The following is a 22,981-nucleotide window of genomic DNA, read 5'->3' as shown; positions in this document are numbered from 1 at the left end:
AACACTGTCATCAAACAAAATAGTGTGACTCTGCTCGATGTCATCAAAAACCTCATACATAATTCTTAGTATTTATTTTGCATGTTCCAGTTTGAATACAGGGAGATTATGGATAATGAAGTTCAGGTCAAATATCTGTGTGCAGTGTTCTAAAACCGCATCAATGAGTTCATCTCCAAAAGTTTGTCCTCAGGTGTGAGGCATTTGTCAAGTGAAGAAACTTCCCCTTGAAAGTGTTCATATTTGGGGGTTGGCTCCCCACAACCTTCAGGTTCACAAGAACAAACAGAATGGCAGTGGTGCAGCACAGATGTCCTGGATCGACAGATGTGGTTTGTTCCTCGGAATGGCAGTACAAAGCTTTCCGCAGACAACTAGTGATTCCAGTCTCAAGTACTGTCTTAACTGCTGGGTCAAGCTTTGTATGCTGTTTGACAGCGTAAACAATCGCATGTGCCTGCAACCCACCTCTGCCTGCCCTCCCGACCTGCTGAACCATGGCTTCCACATCATCCGGTAACCCATACATCACAATGCGTGACATGTTTGGAAAATGTAAGCCCATCCCAAGAGCTGTTGTTGCCACGACAACTCTGCAGCTACCCTGTCCACTCAGAGATGACAGCACTCTGTTCTTATTGTGAGGGAGTGTCTGGCTGTGGAACATGCCTATAAGTAGGTTTTCAGTCTTTTTCTCAGGGTCTTTGTCAACCCAGGAATCTTCACCCAGTTCTCCATTCAAATGGCAGAACACTCTGCCAACTGCCTTGACAGTTTTGCAGTAAATAATAACTGGCAACATGGAGAAACCTTTTTCTTTAACATCCCTCACAATCCAGCCTAGGCAGTCCAGTGTATGGGCAGGGACTTTGATCAGACCCTGTCTGATGTTTGTTCAGTTTGGGCTCAGAGCCAAAGTAGTTGGATTGTCCATCTGCAGCTGTTTCATTACCCTGGCTCTGGATTCCCAATCAGCAGAAGCAGTCAATGCCAGCACAGATGTACCTGGAATATATGGAAGTACAATAAGCAACCAATAAGTAACAGTTAAATAAGAAATTATGAGTAGTATCATCTATTACTTTTTAATGACCGTACTGACATCTAAAAAGAATACATCACTTCATCAAGATGGCGGCCACGTGCAACTAGAGTTGAGACACGGAGTGTGTATTACCTCTGGATACTGGATGCTTTGGCGTATAAATCACCAGAATACCCCCATCGAGGAAAGGCCGAACACTGGAGGAGTTCGAGGAGATAAAGCTCTCTCTCCACTCCCTGTGCGGCGATGTGACTGCGGTTAGAGCGCAGCAGGAGCAGCTCCTGGGGCTACTGGAGGAGGTGAAACAACTACGCCTCCAGAACGCGGAAAAAGACCAGCGCATTGTGGATCTCGAGCGGCGAGTGGACGAGCTGGAGCAATACTCCCGCATGAATGATGTGGTCATCACCGGCATTAAGATCAGGCCGCGCTCCTACACGCATGCGGTGGCCGCGGACAGCAGGGAGCTCAGCGACCAGGAGACACAGTCGGTGGAACAACAGGTTGCTTCCTACCTCCAGAGCAGGGGGATAGAGGTGGACCTGGAGCACATCGAGGCGTGTCACCCACTGCCCACGAAGAACGAGAGACCACCAGCGGTCATTATGAGGTTTACCAATCGGAAAAAGAAAATAGCACTTCTGAAGCAAGGACGCAAACTGAAAGGCACAAATGTTTTCATAAATGAACACTTGACAAAGAAAAATGCTGATATCGCAAGGATTGCACGACAACTTAGAAAACAAGGCAAGATTCAACAAACCTGGGTAACTAACTGTAAGATCTTCATCAAACTAAATGGGACTCCGGAGGAAGCAAAAGTCTTGGTGGTGAAGAGGATAGAAGATCTTGATAAGTATTGACATTGATGCAGCACCTGGTATCAAAGTAGCTTGTGACTCTTTACATCATCAAATGCTAAACATACCAAGAACACAGATTACATCAAGTATTGATATGGACATGTTACAGAACATTCTACAACATCAACAAATGGAACTGGAAACGTGTGAGTATCAAGAGCACACCACAACAGAGACTGATACTGAGATAGACTCTGACAATAATTTTCTATCTTCGATTGTTAAAAACTGCAATTATTTTACCCAAGAACAATTTGAAAATAGTGTAAAATCAGAAGGTAACCTGTCAATAATACATTTTAATAGTCGAAGCATGTACACTAACTTTGAGGCTATCAAAGATTATTTAGAACACTTCGCTCATCCATTTAGCATCATTGCAATTACTGAAACCTGGTTTAACGATGATAAAGGTATTGATTTTTGTCTTGATGGCTATGAATTAAGATATACAAACAGAATAAACAAAATAGGAGGTGGGGTTGCTTTGTACCTTCATAAATCTGTTAAATTTAATGTTTCAACTGATATGACCATAGCTGTGGATGGCTTATTTGAATGCATAACAGTGGAAATTCATAATGATAAAAAGAAAAATATCTTCATGAGTTGTGTATACCGGGCACCTGGTTCAAGCATAGAAACTTTCAATGAGTGGATGGGTAAACTGTTTTCTACTGTGAACCAAAAAAACATATTTATTTGTGGTGATTTTAACATTGATTTGTTAAATCCAACCAAACTAAAAAACGTTGATGACTTCACTGACACAATGTATAGCTTGTCTCTGTACCCAACTATAACGAATCCGAGCAGAATAACGTCACATAGTGCCACAATCATTGACAACATTTTTACTAACATTATGGGAAATCAAATCATCAGTGGCCTATTTATATGTGATATCACTGACCACTTACCTGTTTTTACTTTGTATGACTGTAATCTTAAGAAAACGAAAGACACTATGGCAAAAATCTCTAAACGAAAAATTACTGAGGACATGATCCATGCCCTAAACAATAGTTTAGCGCTCCAGGATTGGACTTCAGTTTACAGTGAACTAAATGTGGACAGTGCTTATTGTAATTTTTTAGATATCTTCACTTCCCTGCATAATAAACATTGCCCTGTGAAAGAATATTTTATAAAGGAAAAACATAAAAAAAGCCAATGGATTACGAAAGGAATAATTAATGCCTGTAAAAAGAAAAACAATCTCTATAAATTGTTCATTAAAGTAAAAACAAAAGAAGTGGAACAAAGATATAAGAAGTACACAAATAAATTAACTGATATTATAAGAACATGCAAACGGTTATATTATCAAAAAAAAATTATATGAACAAAAAAGCAATATAAAAGGAACTTGGGATGTTTTGAATAGCCTAATCAAACAAGGATCCTCAAAGTTGACATATCCTGATCACTTTATTGATGAAAATGGTGAAGATTATAATATGAGTAATGTAGTAAATAAGTTCAACAATTTTTTGGTAAATGTTGGCCCTAAGTTGTCCGCTGATATTTCAGACAATGGAGTTGCAAAATCAACTATTGAACGGAATTCTTTGTCATTCTTCCTCTCAGCTACAAATGAGCAGGAAGTGACAAACATTGTGTGGAAATGTAAAAGTAAGTCCTCCACTGACTGTCATGATATCAGCATGACATTGATTAAAAAAGTTATAATGAATATTGTAAAACCCTTAACTTATATTTGTAACTTGTCATTCCAGACTGGCTGCTTTCCAAGTAAAATGAAAATCGCTAAAGTAATTCCACTCTTCAAAAAGGATGACAAACACGTTTTTACTAATTACAGACCAATCTCTCTTTTGCCTCAGTTCTCAAAAATTTTAGAGAAACTCTTCAATTCTCGACTTGAAAAGTTTCTCGAGAAACATCATGTAATTAATGATGGTCAGTATGGTTTTAGGTCCAAAAGAACTACCTCAATGGCAATAACTGAAACCATTGAAGAAATTACTAATGCACTGGAGCAAAAAAAGTATGCAGTTGGTATCTTTATTGATCTAAAAAAAGCCTTTGATACTATTAATCACTCAATCCTATTAAATAAGATGGAAAGATATGGAATTAGGGGGCTGGCTGGAGATTGGTTAAAAAGTTATTTAACAGGGAGGTTACAGTTTGTAAAAATCGGTCAGTATTTATCAGATACTCTTGGCATTGTTTGTGGTGTTCCCCAGGGGTCAGTATTGGGGCCAAAATTGTTTAATGTGTATATAAATGATATTTTTAATACATCCAAAGTACTGAAACTCATACTATTTGCAGACGACACGAATATATTCTACAGTAGTGACGATTATAATGAGCTCGTAAATACGGTAAACAGGGAACTAAATATAATAAAAAAGTGGATGGACACAAATAAATTATCCTTGAATATAAATAAAACTAAGATAATGATGTTCGGTAATCGCAACAAAATATCTGAACAGAGAATAAGTATTGATGGTGCCCAAATTGAAATTGTGAGTGAGATTATATTTTTGGGAGTAATAATTGACAGCAAATTGTCATGGAAACCCCTTGTCAGACACATAAAAACAAAAATCTCCAAAAGCCTCTCAATTATAAATAAAGTAAAACTATACCTTGATGAAAATGCACTCCATACTTTATACTGCACCCTGGTACTACCATACCTTATGTTTTGTGTTGAAGTGTGGGGAAATAACTACCAGAACACAATAAATCCTCTGATCATATTACAGAAAAGAGCTGTGAGGATCATTCACAAGGTTGGTTTTCTAGAACATACTCATAATCTGTTTATGCAGTCAAAGTTGCTGAAATTTGAGGATCTTGTAAAATATAATACATCAATAGTTTTATATAATGCATTTAACAAACTATTACCGCCTAATTTACAACGTTTTTTTAAAACTCCAGTGCGAGCTCATAACTTGAGAGGCTTTGGATATTTTTCATTACCGAGAGCCCAAACCACTCGTAAACATTATTGTGTGTCTGTATGCGGAGTGAAACTCTGGAACAAACTGGACTTGCAACAAAAGCAATGCCAAACTATTCATCAATTTAAACTGTTATATAAACATTGGGTCTGGTTAAAATACAGAGATGAGGGTCTTTAATTTACATTGCTGTTGTACTCTGTCTTATAGTGTTAACATGTGCTCAATGTTTCCTTACCATCGTTGGTATATTGTCCATTACCATCGTTGGTATATTGTCCATTACCATTGTTGGTATATTGTCCATTACCATTGTTGGTATATTGTCCATTACCATTGTTGGCATTGTTTATTTTTCTTACATTGTTGGTATAAACTGTTGTTAAAATAAATACTTGTTACTTGTGGTAACGCCACTATGATATAATATTTGTAAACAATCCGTGAGCAAAGTAATAATGAAACTCAATGTATTAATCACTAAATGGGGAATGGGGATGGGATTAAATAAGTTGTCTTCTTCCCACTCCCTTTCAGGCAGAATTCGATTGTCATATTTAAATACTGTATATTCTGTTGTTGCACTATATGACTTTATATTTTGTTACCTTGTACTTTTCTGTGTCATTGCCTGAAATAAACAAATAAACAAACAAAACAAACAAAACTTATAAGGGTGAACTATTAAACTTACATACTTCAATGCACACAGTAGCTGTATGCAACTGATTTCAATTAAAGTGGTGAATTAGACTAAGTGTAGAAAACATTGAAGACTGTGCATGTAGGAAGGCTATTGTTTTGTACATACTTACCAGCTTTAACTAGGGATCTAAGTTCTCCCAACTTGGCGAAGCTCTCGCGAAATGGCGTCTGCCCCTTTGCAGCCTGACCCCTGATAGAAATAACAGAGTACATCAGAACGTCAGAGTACATTAGAAATATTTGTTATTTCGCTACAATGAGACTAACGTTATGATTGTACTAAGTCTGAGTTAGCAAACGTGCATCGACACCTAGGTACAAGATATGTTTTCAACATTTGATTCATATCACGACATTGTGAGTTATTTACTAAGTCAGACAGTCAGACGATCTCTTACCATTTGTAAGTGAGATGAACTTCATCCATGACGATACCCATTATGTTGGCTTGAAAAACATCGGAGCCTAGCATGTCCATCCACTTCTTGTTCAGCAGCCAGGATTCCGGGCTTCCGAAAAGGAGCTGGCAACGACCGCTGGTTATGTCTACATCGTCGTACACGCCGACTTGCATCGTTGCACCAATGGGCATTTCGGTTGCTTCTTTCACTTGGTCCTCCATGAGTGCGACCAAAGGAGAAACCACAATGACCACAGGGTATTCATTGCGCCCCATCTTCTTAGCGACCATCAGGGCCAGCTGATAAATTAAACTTTTGCCGAATCCCGTAGGAAGGACGGCAAAAACATATTTTCGATCGACAAATGCCCTGATCGCGGTTCTCTGTTCCTCTTTTAAAATAAACGCGCTGTCGATATCTTCTATAACAGAGCCGATGGCGAAATATAAACATCTCAATTCTCCAGTGGCAGCCATCTTTATTGTAAACGAATTCAACCCAAGCGCTCTTTGGTGACGTGGATGATTATGTTACTGTTAATCATCTGTCCATCATCGTATAAAGCCCGCCCTGACAATTTGATTGGTCCAAACAGCTCTGGTTTGAGCATAGTTGCTCCACAACGGATCAAGTCCAGACCGAACTTCCCGACCTCAAATGTTGTGGGCGGAGCTAAGTTCAGCTGGCATCCAAGCTAGCTTTCATCAGTGTCTGTTTAGATATGAAGTCATAGTGGAGTCTGACAAGCCACTTGAATCAGTGATGAAAAAAACAAAAAACACTAGCCACAGCCCCATGACCGCAACTTCAAAGTATAATTCTGCAACTACTGAAATAAAACATCGCCATCACACACTATCCAGGTAAAAGATCATTCCTGTGGCAGAAACCCTCTAGAAAATCCATAGTGACAGAGCATGACAATCTCAGTGAAAGAATGGGTGTGCAGGTTCACATGGTATACAAAATCTGACCAGTCAGTGACGGAAAGCTGAAACAGATCCGTGCAGAGACTGAGACAGACAACCAGCTCGTCCAGCTCAAAAGAGGTGATGGATGGCCTGGGGAGAGGAGACAGTGTCCTGCAATGTCCTCTCAAAGTGAGAAATTAGTCATACCCACCTCACTCAGAGAATAAATGCTCACATGCATTCACATCAGTCACATGAACAAAGAGAAGTCTAAGCAAAGAGCATGAGATGTGTTATTCTGGCCAAGCATGTGCAATCAGATTAAACACATGATCGAAAGTTGCGATACTTGCCTGGAAATATGTTGTTCAAACACTAAGAATCCCATGATTCATCACAAAATACCAACCAGACCATGGCAGGTAATAGCTTCAGACCTCTTCACCTGACACAAAAAAGAATACATAGTTACTGTAGACCACTATACAGTTGCAATCAAAATTATTCAACCCCCTTGACCTGCAAGACATTTTGCTGCCAAGACATTTTTTTTATGAAAACAATTTAACAAATGCATCAGCAAACAAAAAATAAATAAAATAGGCTCTAAACATTCGTGTTCGAAATTAGTCAACCCCCAATAGTCAAACCTAAAAAAAAAAAACGCTACCTGTAAGTGTTAGAAGCTTCTGTTACCTCACTACTGCAATCTTGGCCAATTCCTCGCTTGAAAAAGCTTCCAGATCACTGATAATCTTTGGTTTTCATGGTACCACTGCTTTCTTCAAATTCCACCAAATATTTTCAATGAGATTTAAATCTGAAGACTGTACACAGCACATGCAACTCAAGAATATTCTACAACTGATCCCTGAACCTTAAAGGGGTGGTTCAGGATTTTCGACATCGGACCTCATTTTCAAGTGAGCCTGGTTGTTATTCATCAGTGGAGACAGTTTTCAAAAAAATTCATCCAGTCCTTACTTTTGGATAGTTCGCTGGTGCTAGGCTAGCGCGAGTGAACGGTGCACGTTAGCCTGCCATTAAAAACAGTTTTACCCACTCCACAGTACACCAAAAGCAAATTAATTATAACGCCAGACTATCGATGTAAATGTCTGTTGAGAGAATAATGTTAGAAATCAAAGTACTCTTGCATCTCAGGCAAAAGTCTCATCATCATCGGCAGGTAAATACACTTGCGTGATTGTTATGTGGACCGGCTCTCTCGGTTTCCTAGGTAACCAAATATAACTCCGCCGCTGCTGTAGACTGCTTATAAATACAGGGAACAAATTATAACTAATGCAATGTGATGAAAGGGTAGTTTGATTTCTAACATTATTCTCTCAACAGACATTACATCGATAGTCTGGCATTATAATTTATTTGCTTTTGGTGTACTGTGGAGTGGGTAAAACAGTTTTTAATGGCAGGCTAACGTGCACCGTTGACTCGCGCTAGCCTAGCACCGGCGAACTATCCAAAAGTAAGGACTGGAAGAATTTTTTTGAAAACTGTCTCCACTGATGAATAACAACCAGGCTCACTTGAAAATGAGGTCCGATGTCGAAAATCCTGAACCACCCCTTTAAGTAGATTTGGATGTTTATTATGAGTGCCTTATATCCTGAACCACAGCCGATGATTGGTTGTCTCTGACCAATAGCAGCACCTACAAACTTAAAGATAGCAGACAGCGGGAAAACAGGAAGAATCCAACAGCAGAGGGGAGAAACACAGTAACCAATAACAAAAGGGGAGGGAACAAAAATGCTAGCACGTAACAATGACTCATGTAATCACTCAATCTGTGTTACAACTGCGGAAAGACGTCAATAAAACAGATTGTGAACAATATCACTTAATTAATCTTGCATTTACCTCAGAAAAGTTATCCAGTGTTCACATTTCATTAGTTAGCTATAAAAACACTTGAGAAAAAGCTTATTTACTGTTAATTATATATGTATGTTTGAATCAATTTGCCATGAATAAGTATGAAACCTTGCAAATGAGTTGTATAAGTAGTAGTATGGGATTTTCCCTTTGCGTTGGTTACCCTTAAATGGGAATGTGTAGATTGTATAATTAGGGCCTGTGTATTTAAATGCGTAGACAGGAGGCACTAGAACGTAGGCTTTTTCATGCCCGCCCCTCTTCCGGTCTCCAGTGTCAGCAATGTTGAGGTAGGTGTTGAGGTAGGTGGCGGAGGTTATGCGTGGTTTCGTGTGTTTTAAAGTGTCTATTGGATGTGGGTTCTTTCTATTTTGAAGTGGTTGCTGTAGCCGTTCCGGTGACATATCCTGGGAGTTGCGTCGAGCACTCACTAAAAGCTTTTAGGCAGAGCCATAGAGAGAGAGAGTTGCGACACTCTTTGATGTCGCCGCTATGGCTGTCACGTGGTTCATGTAAGCCCCAATAGTTCCAAAACGTACGCTGGCTGTCATGTTCTTCTATGGGACAGACAGCAGCGATTGCATTATTGAACGGTAAATATAAAATAAAACACACACCCAAGTACTTTTTCAGCTGTTATAGCATTATTGCATTTTGTTAATGTCAGTTTTGCATTTGGAGATACGTTTTAGGCTATATTTTTGGAGGGAAAAGCTTATAGTGTTCATGTTCGCATGGGTAGTAGCACTGGCTTTAGCGGCTCTAACTTAACTTTTCCATATCATTCATCTGATGATGGACGTCTCATGATATTTATTTTAGCACAACTGGGCTGTATTAGGCTATTGATTCCCGTGATTTTGCTTATAAATTTTGATTCAGCCATTAGCCTACCTTCGTGATCACGCAAAGAGGTCTGCCGTGGCGGTCCGTTCAGAATTCGCTTAGAAGCTAGCTCACTTCATCTGATGAAAGTGGCCACCCCCCAGGACCACAACGTGAAACATTAGCATGTTAAGACTAAGAATATTATTTTAAGATTAAGCCATACACATTATCAAAACTATAACAGATTAAAAACGAATTTAAGCATGGCTGATACAAATGAAGGTTTTCAAATAAAATATTTTTTATTAAACAATGACAGACAACAAAAATGTGTGCTTGTGTGTGTGTGAACAAGAAAAACAAAAACCAGGGGCAGGTGATATATGAAACAGACAGGACTGGTGATGGCCATAACAATCCTAAAGGTCCAGCATTGTTCTCACAAGCCGCTTCACACAAGACAATAATAACATAATGAAAAGTTAGTATATCCCAAAAAATTAAATTAAATAAAAGTTGCTATAAAGGTGGTAGCGATTCATTACCGAACTCTTAGCTGACGAAGTCGCGCTAGCTAACTAACGTTAGCTAGCAGGCAGTGCTTGAAAATTGGTTGAAACAACCAACATAAAATATAAATAATTACGCTGTGCATGTACAAATGAAGACCAGTATAAGCATCGCAAAGGGCCTCTGATACAATATAGACAGTTGACAATTCAAAAGAGGTCGATATTTCGGCAACTTAACTCTGGAACAACTCGACGCGCAGCAATGTAAGTGAATGGTGTCCAACGCCCAAATGACAGTGTTTGGAACTATTCCGATCTTCATATCCCGGAAGTAGGCGGTTAAAAGCGCCGCCATTATTTACAACGGAGGTCTATGGGAGTGTCGCAACTCTCTCTCTCTATGGCACTGCTTTTAGGTACGTAGGCATCGCAATGTGTTGTTTCTGTTTTGCTTAGTCAAATTTAATGTTTGTTAGTGTGTGTTGTGTTTTTAGCGGAACATTCGTGATTGCATTCTAACACCTTGAAATGCATGATTTTCGTAGGTGTATGAGTTAGTGATTGCTTTATATCCCTTGATTGGAGCATTTCTTTGATCATTATGTTTTGGTTTGCAGTCTCCCGCGTATCACAAGGTGGTTAACTGCAGGTCACGCTGCTGTTTTTCTTAACTTGGGTTATTTTTCCTGTTTTGAAATTATATTATGATGTTTTCATTTGGTTATTTCTTTATCGAAGTTTTGGTTTGATCAGTGTAACTTGGGCCATAAGGGCCGAGTGGTGCGTCCATCTACCAGTTTGTATTGTGTCCATCTAACAGTCACTCCCGTTGAGTAATCTGGGTTTTTTTGCCAGCGAGGTAGGACGTGTTATTCATATACCAACTTACTCTATCAATCATTATATTTTGTTTCTTATGTGAATGATGATGATTATTTAGTTTTTGTACCGGACCCACTAAATGTCTCCTTTTTCTCTAGTTTGAGCCAAGGCTGAGTGCGCTGAGGGGGAGGCTAGTCACCTGGGGAAAGCACATTGCTGTGAGTTTGGAGCACCAGGGTTTGAGCACCTCTTCCTATTGTTTGCTGTGCACACATATGTGGTTGAGAGCACAAATTCTTCCAGCTAGTTTGCCACCCCTAAGGTAAGCTTTAGCCTTGCAGATTCTTTCTTTTTGGTAAATTATTATTATTATTATTATTTTTTTTTTATAGATATCTTTTGGTGGGGAAGGTACAGTATTTTCTTTCGTTTTGTGAGGTTGGTTTTACTTGATTTGCCCTCCACATTACGGATGTCTGGAGAAATGTTCTTTTAATGTTGTGATTTTTAATATTATTGTTATAATAAACTAGCTAGTGATTTATATCAAGATTAAGATGATTCTAGTTTTTTATTTTTTATTTAATAAAACTATTCATTTGATAAATTAGACAACACATCTCTGTCTTTTTATCGCACCACCGAACCTGTGTTCCTCCTTGTATTTCCTTGGGTGCAAATCCCAGGGTGGCGTAGTCAGTATTATCTGGATTTAATTATAATGAAAATACCGCTCTGGTCACATATACAAACATTTCAGCTTTTATTTGAGTGTAAATATTATATCTTGAAATAAATAGCAGCTGAATATAATAGCTCTGTTGTTAATTTTAACCTCTAATTCAGGGATCCCTGAATAGTTTGCAGCATTATTTGGGAGAGATTTTAATTTAATTTTTCCTAACTATCTGTATCGGCCAATATCAGTCTGAATAATCGGCTATCGTTATCAGCAGATAAATTTAGTATCTTTGCATCTCTAAGAAATCTCAAAAGATTCTCATATGTTTACATCAAATTTCTATAGAGAGGAGTAATATTTATAAAAAAAAGAAAAAGAAAAAGAAAAGTGCAGTACCACTGAACAATCTCATCTACTCTGATTCATTCAAACTGAAAACTGGAGGGCACTCTATGCACGTTTAGTCCACAAACAATACTCGTGTTGGACAGCCATATCATGTGACATTCCAGCAAATCCTTAACATAAAGGCTTCCAGAGATGGTATGGTAAATATGTACACCACTACTGACCAAAAAGCAGAAGATAGGTGCTCAAAATCATATAAATAAGCCACAGAAGTTTTGAGATTCTGTTCTGTGGTGCAACTTTTTGGCCCTATAAATCAGCGGTATGTCTGGAGGAAGAAGAATGAAGCATATGCTGAAAAGAACACTCTGCCTACAGATAAGCATGGTGGTGGTTCGGTGATGCTCTGGGGCTGCTTTGCATCCTCTGGCATGGAAACATGCTGCGTGTGGAAGGCAAAATTGATTAATTGGAAACCGCGGCGGCATTGCACGTGGTCCGTGGCATGCATTCCAGCCTACGTAATTTCACTATAAAAATCCATTTTTTTCCATAAAAAAAAAGTTTGTCTTAAAAAAAAGGCAAGTCAGTCAGTAATAAATACATTGGCATTCAGTAAAGTGTCGAACCCATAAAAAGTAGAACCATTGTCCGCTTTTCATAAAACAAATCACAACATGACCTTGTGTGAGTGAGTGAGTGAGTGAGTAGCGTTCACACCAAACGCGAATAGAGCATCTGGCGCAAGTGATTTTCATGTCAAGTCAATGTAAAGACGCGTTTACGCGCATCTGGAGGTACTGCAGCGCGAATGAGGCGTTTAGCGCAGCGCGGCGAATGAGGAAACTTGAGCGTCTGGCGCGATACGCACAAGTGATTTGAGGGTGACAGAGCGAGAGAGAGAGAGAGAATTCTGATTAGTCGAGAGGAATGGGGATGTATCGCGTTTAGGCTAAAAATAGGTTTGGCGCTTATCGCGATTTGGAAAGAAACTGCATCTTGCAGTACATTTTAAACAAGGAAATATAGCGATTTGGCATGAAATGTTGATGGAGCCGTGAATTTCAGTACACAGCAAAATGACACGACAAACTTTTTTTTCTTTTTTTTTTTTAAATGCCATTTCCTCAATTCGACGTCTGACTGTGCTATCTGACAAAGAAATCCACACACTACACACACAGACACACTGGGCCGCCGATTACTTGTTAGTCAGAATGGTGGTCCTTGGCACAGAATGATACTCAGCTGTATATTTCTTCAAAACCTAACGAAACTAATCAATTCACAAAATTAACGGAATGCATAGCAGATATAAAAAATTGGATGACTCGTAATTTCCTACTTCTAAATTCTGAAAAAACAGAGTTTCTAATTATTGGACAAAAAACGTCCTCACGTAATAACCTAGAATACTGTCTAACACTCGATGGCTGCTCTGTTAAGTCTTCGTCGTCGGTTAGGAACCTGGGTGTGCTCTTTGATACCAATCTTTCATTTGAAAGTCACGTGTCTAGTATCTGTAAAACTGCATTTTTCCATCTTAAAAATATATCTAAATTACGCTATATGCTCTCATTGACAAATGCGGAACAATTAGTTCATGCGTTCATGACCTCAAGGCTAGATTATTGTAATGCTCTACTGGGTGGTTGCCCTGCACGTTTAATAAACAAACTACAGCTGGTTCAAAACGCAGCAGCTCGAGTTCTTACCAGAACCAGGAAGTATGACCATATTAGCCCAGTTCTGTCAAAACTGCATTGGCTCCCTATTAAACATCGCATAAATTTTAAAATATTGCTGATTACTTACAAAGCACTAAATGGTTTAGCTCCGCAGTACTTGAGCGAGCTCTTAACGCATTATAGTCCTTCACGTCTATTGCGATCTCAAAATTCCGGCCAGTTGATAATACCTAGAATATCAAAATCGACTGCTGGCGGTAGATCCTTTTCCTATTTAGCACCAAAACTCTGGAACAGTCTTCCTACCATTGTCAGGGAAGCAGACACACTCTGTCAGTTCAAAGCCAGATTAAAGACACATCTCTTTGACCTAGCATTCACATAATACATTATAGACTTCTATAATTTAATGTTAGGCTGCATAGATTAGGTCAGCCGGAACCGGGAACACTTCCCATAAATCCTGATGTACTCGTTACATCATGAGAAGAATGGCATCTACGCTAATTTTAGTGTCTGTGTTTATCCCGAGGTTTTCCTGCAGCCTGCCGGATCCGGGCCGTATCCAGATCTGACGATGGACCTTCGCCTGGACCCGATGACAACGCAGTGCTGAAGTTTCAACTAGTCTGTCCCTATGGAGGATCCCTCTACCACTCTACAGATAAGGCGTTGTCGGGAAAATTCGTTTCGCGTTCCTACCCCTAAGCGACAAAATAAAATAAAATTCTTTATCAAAATTTATAAGGAAAGACAAGTACTTTTACTTTGGCTTTTAGGCTTGGCTTGTAGGGAAAATCCAAACCTGCGTAATTTCAAATGCACATAACTATAGAACCCATTCTAAATGCGCATGTGAACGCCATCAGCGTTTCTCACAGGTTCGCGTTTAAAGTCTGTGTAGAGGGAATGGTGTCGTCTTAGCGGCCCCTAATTTAAAAACAAATGATCGTTGCGACGGAAGCAAATCAATCAAAACTAACTTTAGATGGAAAATAACTTAACTCTGCTATAAAGCCAAAACAATCTCTGTTACCTTAAATTATACGCTTATCTCTGTGAAGCTGCTTTGAAACAATCTACGTTGTTAAAAGCGCTATATAAATGAAGATGACTTGACTTGACTTGACAGAACCAGTTGAAAACCCCTGTACTAAGTACTAAAGATAATTGCCATGAAGGGGTTGAATAATTTTGAGACTGCAGAAGTCATAAAAAAATGGCATTTTCAGTTGAATTTGGGGAAACCACTTGAAACATTTGTTGTGTTGAGCTATATTAATTACTCTCATTTGATTTGTTCATTGCAAACAGCTGAAAATCTGTAAATTGCCAATAAATTTGCTATGGGGGTTGAAAAATTGCGTATCCACCTTATTTTTCAAGCAAGAGCGTGAAATATTTTGAAATATAATGTGTTAGATTTCTGGTAAGCCACTTCCGCTAATGGTAGTTGTATTGTGAACCCGTAGTTTTGCGTCGTCGACGTAGTTTTGACTGGCTAGCTAACTTTGAATATGGACTACAGAAAGACTGGCATTTAAGGGGGATAGGGGGTTCCAGAATAGCTGGTTCAAGAGTAAAAAATACCTGAAAGATATTTGTTTTTACCATAATCCACGCACCAGATCTGAATGTGATCTGTACGCTGCAAGAAGCTCGTCGGCTTTGGTTAAAAGTATTATTGTAATCTGTGAACACAATGGCAATGTGAGTTGCTTGTTATTTTTATGTTTTAGTCAAATAGTTAAAGGGGTCATATAATGCCATTTTTGTACAAGCTAATATGATTCTTTAGGGTCTAAATAAAAAGTTTGTAATATACTTTAATTAAAAATTCTCATTAGTATTGTAAGAAAACACAAATTTTACCTGGTCAAAAACAGCTCTGTTTTCAGCACGCCGTTTGAGTGCATGTGTCTTTAAATGATAATGAGCTTTGCTCACCCCGCCCCTCTGTTCTGTGCGTACACTGTTTGTAACAATAACACAATAACCATAACGTGTTGTTCATTATAAACGTGGGATTATGAATTATATTGAGAACGTCGTACATAGAAAACATGCCGTAATGTACCCTGAGTGTAAAAATAGCCGCATTAGTGAAGCGTGCAAGTGATTTGCAAAGATTAATATAAATATTAATATAAAGCTTAATAAAATGTTACACTCACTTCAGTTCTCCTGGAGGTGCAGCAGGAACACGAATAGTTGGTACTGATCCTTTTTTCAGGAGCAGCTTCTTAGCAAAACCAGCTTTATACTGACCTAGTTTATAAAGCAGTCTGGTGTGTGAAATGATTCACGCTCGCAAACATGAAAGCATTGACGTGGATCGTGAGTAATATTCCCTTCGAAAACAAACTCAGCCACTGCGTCTTCAGCGGTTCGGATTTAGGAACATCAATATGACTGCTGTGTTCGTTATTGCACCGAAGAACAGAACACCGCCATTCTGCTCATAGACAGACGGTGCTCCAGCTATCAACAATGACCGCGCCGGCTATGATTGACAGCTCGCTCACGAGCAAGGGCGGGTCTGTGTTGAAACGCACCTGTCAATCAGCAATTGTGGGAGAGGCATCGATTTTGTGACGTCACAATATCGACCAGCTTGATTTGAGATGGTGGGAAACATATAAAAAGATTTTTTTTAAAAACACTGGATGGATTTCAATCATTTTATGATGGTTGTGTACAGGCACTGCCAACACACATTTCAGTACAATCAACTTGTAAAAGTGCATGTACCATTATATGACCCCTTTAACAATGTATCTGTTGCATTAACCGTTCAATCTCCTAGCGACACATTTGTGAAAAACCGCCAAAACTTTGCTCTTTCTACTTTGTTAATGGCAGATCCACGGAATATCATCCCTTTAATATTTGGCCACTTCTTTACGATAGAAATGTTACAGCCACAGTAATTTCTTGAACAATAACATGTGGATATCAAGACATGCAAACTCATGAGGGGTTTAAATTTTTATTTTGAAGTCGTGATGAATGAACAGTTTGCATATTTAGAAACATATTGGTGTATTCTCCTGTGTTGGCGGAGGTTAATAGATGATTTATGTTAAATCTGGTGAAATAGCGCACATTGAGTTCCCATTATAATTGCTATATTATTGTTATTTATTATACATTTCATTGTTTTATTTTATTAATGCATTGTTTGTTCTATTGTAGGTTGTATGCTTTGTGAAGCGCTTTGAGATGCTTTTTAAAGGCGCTATATAAAAATAAAGTTTATTATTATTATTATATGAACGTCATAAGCAACCCAAACTCACAGCATATGCAGAGATGGCATTTGTAAACGAGCTGCTGAGACGCATATCGAAGACTTGTCTACTCCGAGTCACAACACAAAATAACTGAAAATGTTCTCATAAGATGTCAAGCCACTTCTTCATTTCATCCCCTCACTGTGTTATACACCGCGGGTGTGATAAACATTAACGATCACGATGTTTAATAGTATTTTGTGCATGCTTCCTCAACATGGCTTCTTACCTACCGGCTAGCAAAATGGAAGTCTAACACATTAGAAGGAAGTATGTCATGGTATGTACCTACACGTTGCAAAATTAGGTGGATACAACAGTGCGTTCTTGTTCTTGATTCCGATTGGCTGAGAGCCTTGTAATGAGTTAGCTCAAAGGGGAAATATTAATAATAACTCTATAATAATTAATAATTAATTGTTAATATTTGGGTCAGTTGATTGGATTAACTTGATGTAGCTAAATTAATATTACAAACAATTAATCAGTTCATCCAACGAACTCTTTTGATTATTCATTTATTCAAAAGAAAAGCGTATCTTTCATGGCCACCGAAAAATAACTATTTCTTAGCATGTACGGTGCTTAGAGCCTGTAACAAGATCAAGATCGTAAAATAGACTTTGTTGCAAGCAGAGAATCAGAACCAAATACAAATTGTGCACAAGTTTTATTAACTAAATCACAAACATAACTAAACTAAACAAACATACATACATAGATACATGCATAGCGTCGCTGTCGGGCGGAAACCTCGTATGTCCAAATTTTTTCAATTTCATATTTTTTCACAAATCGATGCTATTGGTCAGTCCCCATGTGGTTCTGTTATTTTTACTAATTATTAACCAATCTAAAGTGTTGAAAATAGCTTGAGAGCAAATCTCTTAACTCCATTGGACACTTCAACTGTCAGAGAATCCTCGTAACTCCACCTCTTCTTCACTCCGCGGTGGGAGCCTTGTCTCCTCAAGATTGAGAGTTGCAACGATTAAGAAATCCTCGTCGAGCAACACGTAAAGCAAGCCTTAACACTGATTTTATCGGTGTTAAACTATGATATCAGTTACTGATGTATTTATATATCTACTTATTACTAGGCTTATTATTACTAGGCTTATTGTACGTGTGTGTTGAAGTTTTAAAATGTATCTAATATAATACTTGAATTGAATTAAATGTTTTGGATACCAGCATTAAATTATTGTTTTTATTATTATTTTACTGACTCGAAGTTGGCACAGTGCATGTAAAATACCGCAAGTAGCAGGTTTTATTTATGGGAGAAAAAAGGTCTGTCTACTGGCGCCAAGTAAGCCTATCTTTGGATAACTCTGTCTGTTTTTTAGACAATAATGAGTGAAAATAGTTAGGTTAGATACATTTGAGTAGGCCTGTTTTGTTAAAAATCTTAAAAAAAAAAGATTTTAGACAGCCTAGTATTTTGGTATTGCATCACTCATATCTCTTAAACGTTTAAAATGGAGTTTAGGAAGATGTATGTAACCACAATCATTAGATTTGAACAGTTCTTAAAGCCTTATCTCTTGTCAAAAGGCTCAACGCGACCACAGACTTTGATGAACACTGCTGGCAGCAGCGACGTCTGTGTCCGTTCCATTCTTATCAATGACAGCGTAAACTCGTATCTCCCCGCTCCCAAGTCATAAATCTCGTATCTCCGATTAAACATGCTTTTGGGGAAATGTTGTGTTAATGTTGGTACACAACAGTATATGATAGCGATATAAGGTATAATACCAACTTTAACGATACAATAACTCAAAAAATATGCAGTTTTTACAAATTTCCTGAAAAATAATCGTTTTTGGAGATACAAGGATTCCGCCCGACAGTGACGAGTAAAATGGTGAGTGATAGAATGGAACCGGAAGCAGGAAATGGAACTATGAAAAAGATATATTTAACTATGAAAAGAACCATCAGCTTATCATTTTCAGAGCACCTCATTAAATTGATACTTGCATGGTCTGTGCAGTGGACACAATTCTTGAAGCGGTTGAAAATTGAAGTCGCTGATGGGTCCGTGAGTGTAAAATGTTACTGTACAAGTTGCAATCATTTTCTTCTCCGCTGGATGGAGAAGATATGATGAACACGCAGGGCAAATGATGAGAGCACGCAGGGCAAATTATGGGAGTTGCGATGGACTTCTTCTGCATTGAATGAAGACGTTGAACTCCTGAGGTTGTCCTTGATGCTGTTGTGGTTGAGAGAGTCCTCTCTCTCCTGAGTGAGCACATGGCTGGTTGTGAGTCGAAGCCTGCTGCCCTGGGCCTGCTGAGGCCACGCTGGACAGCACGGCACCCTGAACGTACCAAGAAGGCCAAGAGAGTTGATCGTTGCCCATTCAGTGATGGTAAGTTTGCAGTTTTCTTCTGAGTTGGATTGAAGAAAATACAGTCTGACTCCTTTGGGAGAGTGAAAGCATAGCAGGCGGTGGTCACAGCCTGCCGGGGTCCCCACAGACATCAACCCGAAGAAGCAGCAGTAGAGAGCCAGAAGAAGAGAGAGAGAGGGGTCACTGTGAATTTGTCTCTAATAAAGCCTGAGAAAGGCCCCACCTCTCCGGGTTTGCTTGACAATGAGAAGGGTGGAATTTCCAAGCGGGAAAATTCCTCTGTGGTTGATTTATGAATCTTTGTTCTAAGCGTGCTCATTTGCAGCTGGATTGGTTTCTGATGACGAAACTAAGAAAGATTCTTGTAATACTAATATGTTGCGCAGCTATCGGCATATCATGTACTGTACACAATCATTCCGATCTTCAAAGCACCAATTTATAGAGACCAAACATGGTATAGGTGAGGTTACATTGACTGTTGGTTCTATAATAAAATACATAGTATCAAAGAGATAATAGTATCAAAAGATAATAGTATTAAAAGACACAACACAAGACAGTAAATCATTCACAAAATGTTCTGGGATGCATGTTAAATTTATGTTAATCAGTTCATCGATAAATGAATGCACGAAAGTCTGTTCTAATGTCTGTAAGTCTTGTGGCAGGGGCCCTGTTCACATTGCTAACAGTCATAAAACCAACTTATCTGATCGTGGTCATGGTAACTAAGACCTTGCCCTGTTTGGGGGGATGGGGCCACAGATCCCAGAGTGAGTTTTAAATATAATTTGTTAAACTATAACAAATACTTTTGTCTGACTTTTCTCAGTCGTTACAGCCTTTTCCAGACATGCAATATTTTACCAGTATCACTACAATCCTTTCACCGTTTGTATCACTCCGCAGGATTTCTCACAGTGTTATGGCGGATGAGCAAACCACCATAATTGTATAAGTACTAGTGTTGTTGTGTCATGGAATGTAGTTTTAAGAGTTTTTTTTAGGCAGGAATGTAGTTATTTAGACCTCAAATATGTGACTTATGTTTAAACAAAGCGTATATTTGACAATTTTTACTTGTTTTAAGGATTGAAATAAAATGTTTAAATCATTTTTAAATGCCGCATCGACTAGTAGACTACTGTCATAGGAAAATCCCCTTAAAGGCCAACTGAAGTGCCTTGGAACACCCAGCTTTGTATGATGCGTTGACAAAAGGTGTGTTTGACATCGGCCGTGGCTGTATAGTATGCCCCTTTCACACAGCGCGTTGATCACGGGAAATTGCCGTAAAATTGCTAGAGGGCCTTCTGTGTGAACGCAAACATGGGGACCTAACTTTGCCGGGATCAGTCCCGGAACGCGCCTTGTGGGAACAAAAGCCATGACCAATGCCGTAAGGGGTATTTTGTTGCTCTTGGGAGAAAGTTTGTGTTCGTCATCAGCAAAGAAAGAACAAAAAAATGTGTGCAAAATTGAATGAAGCAGAGACCAGGGAGCTCCTTACTATCTGCACTGAAGCTGAGATCGCCAGTGTAACGTGCATCGCAAGAGTGCAACCCTTACTCTCAAACAGTGAAATACTGAAATGAGTGTGAAGGGAGTGCACCGTTTTTAGATTTGGACCAGTGACCAGAAGATTAGACTCGCTCAAGAGACGGTGTCAACAACAAGGGGAGAAGGAAATAGTGACAACACTGGCTGCGTTAGAAACAGGTTAGAATGTATTTAGGAAAATGATAAATAAAAATAAATAGGCTAAAATAAAGCAGTGAAATTCAAAACATCATCACCACATATCACAAAGGAAAATAATTACCAGTATGGCAGTAAAGACTTGTTCCAAACAAAATAAATGATACATTTTTATAATATAGATTTAAATTTACTATTTAGTTTGTAACTATTATTAATTGTTTCTCTCTTTTTTGTGACCTATTTAGATTCAAGCTAATAAAGTTAATTGACCCGTACTCTATTAATATGTGTATACAATTTATTTGTATCTATTTATTCAAATTGTTTCTAGTTGGCTTATTTAATGTAGAGAATAATTTTAAATTTGAATATAATTCTTCCAAATGATAACCCTTTGAAATACACTCTTTACTCTTGTTCTCTATAAAAAGGGGGGAAATGTATGTATATAAAACCAAATAATTAAATGAAATAAAATACAGTAAAATTTGAAAGTAGAAAATAACAGTAGGGAAAATAAAATCACAATAAATCAAATTTACTGCTCACAATTAGCCTGGCTAACGTCAGACCTCTTTCTCTTTGAGACATGGTCTGGGAACCACATGTTCATTTTCTCGTATTTGAGGCGTGGTTTACGAATGCCCAAAGCCGTTTATTGGGCGCTACAAATGTCTATCAAATCTGCCTGTACGTAGCTCATAGCCAATCGTTTCAATTATACCAGATGACGTATGTAGAGCGACAGATATTCAACGAAGAAGACGACGATGGGTCAGAGATTTATGTGTACACCAGTCCTGCACGGGTTCGATTTTGTAAATCCGCACCCGCCCGTACCCGCAGTGCTTAAAACCGCACCTGACCCGTTTTCCGACAGCAGCACTAATTAAAATCTGCACCCGACCCGCTTAAAATAGAACCGACACCCGACCCGCACCCGAAATAAAATCAGTTTAGACTATCACATTATAGACACACTTACAAAAATGTTTATTGCCAGGTCATACAGAAGTTATTACACAACAATTAACACAAGGACAACTTCAGCCGAAGGTGTCAAAAGGCTGATACATGAAGAACATGGCTAACGTTACCACAAAACTGAGTAGCCTTATAACATTTTACCAATCGAACAGTCGCGGCTACAACACTATATGCCACGCAATATCGTCTAGCCTACATCTGACCATTTTGGGTTCAAACACGCCCTGCACACCACACATACTTAACAGTGTTAAATATGAAAAATACCGTTCGATAGAACTGCTTTGTTACCAGTTTCTGCGTGCTTCCTCAGGGATGAAGTTCCACATTTGCGGCTATCCAACACGAAAATTTTTGAAGTAAAGCCTTTCACAATATTTTCTTAAGATAACTCCAAATTTCTCCCACACACTGGACTTGATTTTTGATGACGTATTGTCGACAACTTTACAATCTCCACTAGCTATTCTTTTCTTCAACTCCTCAGCATCCATCTCGACAACTGTAAGCAGATCGCGCGCGCGGTTATGATGCATTTTTAAAAGTGAAAGTAGCCTAGGTAACATTATAGATCCTGGGAGGGCGTGGCGCGTCGGCACAAATAAACTGATGTGGATTTTAAATTATTTTATCAACTTGAAATACAGGCATATTTTTGTAGATCTATGTGTTCCTAAAAATATGCATATATTTTTACGTCTGTCATGTTGGATCCATAGATATAAACAAACTGCTTCGGTGTGTCGCATAGATGTCGTCATCGTCTTGCTGCTCCCTCCCTGTTCTGTGATTGGTTCCCTAGCTGAGGCGAAAATCTGGTCCATGGAATCCATGCTGGCTAGCAGCGTGAATAAAATCGCGCTGCGCTCAAGGCAGCATGGGGAAACCCAGGCTAGCTCACAATAGCAGTCTCAATATGAATTAGGATTTCACTAAATCTCAGTTCCAGTTCAATGCTGCTTACACGAGATCCTTCTTCCGCAATA

The 22,981-nt window shown here is 38.7% G+C and overlaps 1 protein-coding gene across 1 annotated transcript; it reads right to left on the bottom strand.

The window, feature by feature from the left end:
* Nucleotides 1-209: 209 nt before the first annotated feature.
* On the bottom strand, nt 210-6,651 carry LOC309474441 (ATP-dependent DNA helicase RecQ-like). Its single transcript, XM_082137036.1, has 3 exons — nt 5,957-6,651; nt 5,669-5,748; nt 210-1,005 (listed from the first exon to the last, which is right to left on the bottom strand). The coding sequence occupies exons 1-3, from the start codon at nt 6,433-6,435 to the stop codon at nt 896-898; spliced, it is 669 nt and encodes a 222-aa protein (XP_081993162.1). The 5' UTR covers nt 6,436-6,651; the 3' UTR covers nt 210-895.
* Nucleotides 6,652-22,981: the final 16,330 nt, after the last annotated feature.

The sequence above is a fragment of the Leuciscus leuciscus genome, assembly GCF_965113295.1.
Source record: "Leuciscus leuciscus genome assembly, chromosome: 14".
Taxonomy (NCBI): domain Eukaryota; kingdom Metazoa; phylum Chordata; class Actinopteri; order Cypriniformes; family Leuciscidae; genus Leuciscus; species Leuciscus leuciscus.
The sequence above is the reverse complement of the archived record's forward strand: the minus strand, read 5'-3'. Positions and strand labels throughout refer to the sequence as shown.